This window comes from Sinocyclocheilus rhinocerous, unplaced genomic scaffold (assembly GCF_001515625.1).
Source record: "Sinocyclocheilus rhinocerous isolate Xijiao unplaced genomic scaffold, SAMN03320098_v1.1 scaffold100, whole genome shotgun sequence".
Lineage (NCBI taxonomy): Eukaryota > Metazoa > Chordata > Actinopteri > Cypriniformes > Cyprinidae > Sinocyclocheilus > Sinocyclocheilus rhinocerous.
The window spans coordinates 1368037-1375777 of NW_015624543.1; the positions used below are offsets into that span (position 1 = coordinate 1368037).

At 37.8% G+C, this 7741-nt stretch overlaps 1 protein-coding gene across 1 annotated transcript in view; it reads right to left on the minus strand.

Moving 5' to 3' along the window:
• LOC107741949 (contactin-associated protein-like 2) overlaps positions 1–7741 on the minus strand; it is a 204760-nt gene that overhangs the window by 159400 nt on the left and 37619 nt on the right. The window contains exon 7 of the mRNA XM_016554763.1: positions 3363–3525. Coding sequence (XP_016410249.1) covers positions 3363–3525 — 163 coding nt within the window. The remainder of the gene's footprint in view (positions 1–3362; positions 3526–7741) is intronic.

The following is a 7741-nucleotide window of genomic DNA, read 5'->3' on the forward strand; positions in this document are numbered from 1 at the left end:
CTTGAGAAACCATTACGTCAAATGTTTTGCACAGCTATTTAGGATGAGTCACATTCTAAGAAGGCCTCTAGAAGTTCAGCAGAACAGTTTATGCGTGAAATAGCTTGATGTGAGGGAAATTGATGTGTGTGAAATACTGTAGGGGTGAGAAAAAAGAGAAAAAAATCTCTCCCGTAGAAGGAGAGGATGCGATTTCAGCTGTATCTAACTGCAAGGTCATGTGTTTTAGTGTCTTCCTGATGGGAGGACATGGAATATTCATTTACATGTCAAACACAGGGACACGTTTGGTAAAGGAGATTGATAGGGCATCACCTGGCCTGATGAAAACGAACATAAAATCAATGGCGTGGTGAGCGGTAGCCCCCCTTCCGATCCCACATAATGAGTTTGCTCCTCACTGCGCTGCCACTGTGGAGCTTTGCCAGAGAAGCATCATTACACTGACGGAAAAACATACAGGGAGAGCGTTCAACAGTCTCTTGCCTCCTCTATTATTACAGTTCATTCCGTTCGGAGCGAAGGAAGGGAGGGAGAGCGTGCGAGTCGGCATCTAGCCTGATCTAATAAAGGGAAAGATTTTCCTCTGGGGACTTACAACTAACTGTATTGCAGTATAAACCATAATCTCAAAAACATAAATAAACAGTGCAGTAAAGACAGGAAGTTCATCTGAAACATTATCGAAATATTGTCAGTGAGAGGGATATGAATTTAAAATAGCAGAAAGACATGCAGAATGAACTGAGCTTGTCTTTAAATCATGTTGAGAATGTACTCAGCCCTGAGCTGTAAGGCTAATGAGACGCATTAAAGAACAATGCATCTTTACACACAATTAAAAGTGGAGCTTAAGCTTCTAACTGAGCTGTAAGGAATCTAATGGAATATAAACAATGCCTCCATATGCAGGTCTTTATCAGTAAGGAGCGAAATAAATGAGCTGCAAACATAAATGTATAAATGAGCAAACGAACAAAGAAAGCAAATAGTTATTTATTAACTAGCTATTCTTTGCACTTAACGTAGGAGGGCGTTAATGTCAAGTCAAGTGCCGTTTAACCTGAGATTTTCTAAGCACAATAGGTAATTTCAAACTCATGAGAAAACACTGATAATTTATGAGGTAGCAATTTTGTATGAATCCGTACAACGAGATTTATATGGAATCGCATTTGTACAATGTTATCCATTCAGAATATGTATTTATATATATGCATGAAGCTTTACCCCTTAAACCTAACCATAATTTTGTAAGAATTTGTACAATGTGATCCATATAGAAACATAAGATTTTTAGAAAAAAGTATGTAATAATGTAAAAGTAGGTTCACCCTCAAAACCTAACCATCAGTGGGGCTTAAGCAGCTCTTACAAAAATGTTCAAATGAGATCGCATAAATTCATACAAATTAATCAATTGTAAAATAGTTACAAAGTGCTATGAGAGCATGTAGGCAATTCCAAATCTAGCAGGCAAGTTCCAAGCCCTAAGTTACAGAGGAAGAAGCACTAAACACTAAACACCTTTTTGAATTGCACTGCACTGTTTTCCATTGTTTTTCTATGTAAACATGCACTAGACAGATGTGTTTGACTGTTGCATATTTCGCAGCACAGCATCCAAGTTAAAAGTTTAACTTTTATAAAATATGACTCCAGTCCTTGAGTTTTTTTTTTTTATTCACTGCCTGCTTTTCGCAGTTTGACGTGTTAATGGTGGCAAAAGGCATAACCTACTGTATAATGAGACCAATTTACATGGAAAGGAGTTGTGATTCTGCTAAAAGGAATGACACTTAATTAAATTTCAGTGCAGCCGACAGAGATCCTGGTTAAATCAAGGCCGATTAGTGAATGAAACACATTTTTGTTTTAAAACGTACGCATGGAAAAGTGGCGAAACTGTGTAGTGAATACGTCCCACTATGGGACACTGCAGTAATGGACATTTTTCCTAGGGAAGTCTCTGTATATGCTTCCTTCATCTGAATAGAACTGAATTACCATCAAACAAGATACATGAAACATTACCAAGCCAACATCAGATCTGTCCCCAGCTGTGCAATGATGCTAATGAAAAAACAACAACAAAAAACAGAATTATATCATCAATGAACAGATGATTCAGTTTAACTATTTGAAGGGTCAGGTTGATGTTAAATTACTATAAAGACAAATCTGATAAGTCATAATTAAAAACAAGATGCTTGACCCTTAATTGTCTGTAATTTGACGGCAAATGACTGTTTTCTAACTGTGTAGTGAATACGTCCCACTATGGGACACTGCAGTAATGGACATTTTTCCTAGGGAAGTCTCTGTATATGCTTCCTTCATCTCAATAGAACTGAATTACCATCAAACAAGATACATGAAACATTACCAAGCCAACATCAGATCTATCCCCAGCTGTGCAATGATGCTAATGAAAAAACAACAACAAAAAACAGAATTATATCATCAATGAACAGATGATTCAGTTTAACTATTTGAAGGGTCAGGTTGATGTTAAATTACTATAAAGACAAATCTGATAAGTCATAATTAAAAACAAGATGCTTGACCCTTAATTGTCTGTAATTTGACGGCAAATGACTGTTTTCTTGCACAATGCATGAATACATTAGCCCTCACATCTGCTTGGGAATCCTCCTGCCTGGGCGATGAGGCATTATTTCATTAAAACATTAAAGATACAAATGTGGCAGGCAATATGTCTATCTTGAAATGAAGTGCTTTCAAAAACATTGCTTTTTTGTTTTTTTCAAGTTTCATTTACTTTGCTCATTTGGTTGTGTTGTGCACATCGTAATGGGATTTGGTTGGTTTTATGTTCATATGTGTTAAATTTTGAAGTCTTTATACAGATTTTGTTTTAAAGTTCTGTTCAAGTTTTTTGTCAAGTTCCCTACTATATAGTATGTCAAAAGCAGTACAAATGAGATGCAAAAATGCCCGGATGACCACCTATATGGTTTCTTTTGTTTTATATCATCAATAAAACTCCATTAATGGGATTAAGAGGATTTGCCTCTGTTGTATCCACAACAATGTGGCAACAAACAAAAAACGCTTGGAGAGTGAAAGTATGTCAAATCATTCTAAAGATAACAACCAAGAGCCTGTATCCTGTTCTCGCACAGCATCTGCTCTCTGATTAAACTTCTCATTTGCCATTGAAGTCGAGGAATGAAGAAGTCATCTCCAGGGAGAGCAGGTAGAGCACGACGGATCCTGCCCCCAGGGCAGATGCCGCCGGTGGGGATAAAGCCACAGTCTCAGTCTGTTGCACCTGATAATCACTGTCTCAACCAGTGTTTGTTGAAAGGCAGGGCAAGTGAAGAAGGATTGGTTCTAACCTGTCAATGATGGCACACATGTCCAGGCTGACGTTCTCAAAGGCTCCCATCCTTCCCTGCTCCACTGCGGTTAGGTCAGCCAGCTGATCGTCCACCTGAATGAGCTGCATGCAGCCCTGGAATGAGCGCTGGACAGGAGATGCTCTGGTTCTTAAAAAATAACCTAAACAAACAAAACACACAGCAAAGATGTTATATGTCAAAAGAGATGTTATGACCATAATGACACTGATATATGTTTATTAAGATTTAAGATAAATAAAATGACTGAAATGTTCAATCGAAAACACAGTAAAAAATATTATACTATGAACTTACTATTTTAAAATTGTTTTCTATTTTAATATATTTTCAAATGTAATGTATTCCTGTGATGGCAAAAGTGAATGTTTAGCAGCCATTACTCCAGTTTTCAGTGTCACATGATCCTTAAGAAATCATTCCAATATGGTTGAATGGGTGCTTAAGAAACATTTATTATTATTATCAATGTTGAAAACTGTTTTTATTTGTTTGGAAACTGTATTTTTTTTGATAGATGTCTTTAATGTCCTTTTTGATCAACTTAATGCATCCTAATCATATAAATTAATACTTTAATTTATTCCACATGAATCTCTTCCAACTTTGATTAAGAACATATTTTTAAATGATATACAGTTATAATTATTTAACTAAAAATACATGGTCATATTGTTTTCTAGGTGCACTGAATTCACACTTTTTAAAAAAAATAAAAACACTAAAATAAATGAATAATAAATAAATAATAAACCTAAAGCTAAAATGAAAATATATTAATGTGAGCTTAACATGGGGGCAAAGGTAATCTAAAAGTAAAATTAGGCAAAAATAAGCGTGCACAATATTGGCTGATGTATATTCAATATTGACCGATAATGATACGCTAAAATCTCTCTTGCATCCAGTAATCAACATGGTGCCAATATACTGTGATCCCAATCCTGTCTAAATAAGTATGTTATGTAATGACCTCTGTTATTAACCGTAACACAACATAATTTCTAAAAAATAATCCTGTCCGAATAATGCTTTAATTATAACTGACCTGAGCTGGAGAGCTCCTGAAATAACCATTATGCCCCCGAGGGAGACACTTAACCTCATACTGTATTGAGATCTGTATACTGCATTGCTCTGGATAAAAAAAAGGTCAAACTAAATTAAACACAAAAATAAAGTCACTGAGTGTGATCTAATGTCATATGTGTGAAAGGTAATCTCATGTCACATGTGTAAAAGCTGAACATAAGGACCATTAACTGGAGAAAAACCTATCAACCTAACCTCATTAACCAAGTGATAGTTTTTACACCAAAAAGGTCATGCACATCGCAAACAATCAGCTAACTTTGATGTAACTAATGAGATAAAAATACCTAAAAATACAGAACAAAGTCAGATTAGACGGATTTCTCCACATGGACCGCTGACATTCCTGGGAGAACATGCAAAACTTAGACCCCAAAGATCTGGCGAATCCTCAGGGTTGGTTATGTTTGCATTAGAGGTGAACAAAGCTTTCCATGATGCCGATCACAGGAAGGTCTATTGAGATTCACCTTGCAGCCCCCTGACATTAATCTACAAATGAGAGCATCTGGAAGCATCAGTGTTTGCAAGGAACTCGTTTAAAAAAATAAAATAAGAAGAGGGATAGAGAGAGAATGAGAGAGAGAGAGAGAGAGAGAGAGAGCAAGAGAGAGAGAAAACAAAGTTCCTCAAGTTTTCTGGGCCATCTGTCTTGTCTGCTTCCTGCACCTGTCCAGGAGTCTATATGCCTGAGCAGTCAACAGAGGAGGATGAGGAAGCTGGGCTATTGGAAGACACGCTGAGGGAAATGCATCTCACTACAGAGGAAAACAGAGAAAAAAACAAGCATCTGCTGACAAATTAAGGCAGGGCTGCAGTGGCATCTCAATGATCACCAGGATTTGTGGGGATCTGGAAAGCCGCCAGGATCCATGATCAACAAGGGATGCAGAAAAAGGCAGGTTTTCGTCACCCACGCTTGGATGCGACTTCCCAGTGACTGCTTTTGTCCCATTCTGCTGTCGTAATTAATTGAGAAGAGTCACTTTTCTGACAAGATAACACTCTAAATTACGACTGAGGCCCACAACTCATACTCCTGGCTGGGTTTCTGAGTAGCTTCTGCATGACTGTGTTTACGTGCTGCTGATGATTTTGCAGGGATTGGAGAATAACTACTGTAAGATTAATGAGTGTCTATGGGCTCCATGTATTATTCATGAACGGCAAATGGAATATGGAAGATTCCTGTGGGAAGCCCTTGTTGTAAACTTGTATCCTCATCAATAAGCCTGGTGCACATGTTAACCGTTTTTGTTTATTCTGCATTGGAAAGTTCATAATGATGTAAAAGTGTATCTAACAATAATTGATAAGAGATATTACAAAACATGCAATCAAATTGCGAGTAAAGCAGTAAAAAGTGACACAGATGAAGTCTCAGAAGGCTCCTTTGATCTCATTGTGTTCTCAATGAGGTCCTAAAACAAAGTGAAAATGAGGTGGAACACAGTATTTCTGATGAAAAGTGGCTCTTTGGCTGTGAACGAATGATTTCTCAGTCTATCAGCCTAACATATTCACATCAGGTCCACAGATTGGCCTGAATGGGTCGAACTGGTGGAAACAGATGGGCTAATTACAGAGCAAACAACTCGCCCACTCGGCCTACACCTCTTTTGGATAAGTCCAAATCTAAATAAACATGGAATGACTTGAAATGAGCAGTGTTTAGTTGCATGCTACCTCTGCAACCATCATGACATGCGCCTTTATCAAAGATTTTTGGTGTAAAAGAAGGTGACATAAAAAAAGGGCAAACAAATAGTTTCAATTAGAGCGCTGCATAAAATTAGTTCAGTTCATGCAAAAGCAAAAGTAGCTGTTTTTCCATTTACCAAACTAATGTATTAAAGGCACAATATGTACGATTTTTTTATTAAAATATCCAAAAACCACTAGAACAGTGTTATATATTTTGCTGACTTGTGTACTTACATTATCCCAAATGTTTCGAAGAATGTTTAAATCCAGAGAAATAAGCAATTTTAACTAGTGACACAGACCGTGTCCATAGTGTCATTGCGTCGCCTGCCAATGACGTCATAACCCCTCAATTTCCGGTTTTGTTTTGTAGAAAACATGGAAACACCAAAGAAGCTTTACTATATGGTGTGTGTTTTAATAGACCGGTGACGACCGCACAGAGTAGCATTATAACAGAACTTTCAAATGTATCTAGTATGATAAAACAGCGCTGCTTTACCCCACATACGCACGACCGGAAGCAGCGGAAGCGCTCGACTGTGGCATAATAAAAGCCCCGCTGCTTTCGAGCCGTGTGTCACGCTCGGTCAGCGGTTTCGTTTCGCTTCGACGGCTTTCAGCCTCACCCTACTTCATTCTACTACGTTAATAAATCATTAGCTCATCCATGAACATGATTTCTGCCCGAGTCCCGTCGGATTGCATCGGCTGTGGAGATGAAGACCACAACTCCCATGATTCCACACTCATCAAACTACGCCTTTGTTTCTTTGTTTGTTTTGAATACGTGCCCTCTAGCGGAAAAACTTAGCCTCTTTGTTTATTTTGAATATGCGCCCTCTGTAATTGTAATTAAGTCATGGATTTTATATATATATATATATATATATATAAAATGCTAAAATGCATAAATAAACAGTTTTTAAGTGTATTAAAAATAATAGTCAAGCACGTCAGCAGTAGCAAATAAAAGCTCCACTACATGCCATATACATATCGGTAACAGGTGGCTTGGCCCGCGCCCGCAGCCAGATTATTTTGATAGCACCTGGTTCTGAAATAGATCTGTCATGACAGTAACAGTTACTCACAATCAGAGTATGTGAGCGGAGCGGAGTGGGAGCAGAGTGGAGCTGTGTGATTTTGACTGGAGCAAGGAGCGGATTTTATTAAAAGTCGGAGCTTCGTGGTTTTCACTTGCTCCAAGAGCGCTCCACTACCGTTCCATCACGAGTGCAATTCATGCCAACGGCCCATCATATAACTGCATATTTAGCAAGAATTCACATGTTAAACATATTTAGCTAGAGATGGATCACTCAAATCAGAAAGAATGTGAAGGCTATGATGAAGGCAATGGACATGAGCGGGAAGTTATAGTTCTCAAGGAATTTGTTTGTTCCTTCTAGATACTGAATATTTTCAACTGAAAGAATGGTTTAAACAAGTACTATAACACGCAATCGCTCTCTCAGTAATGCATTCAAACAAATGTAATCTTACAGTGCTACTTCATCTGTATCCGATTTCGAATGAGCAGAAATCTGTAAGAAATGCAT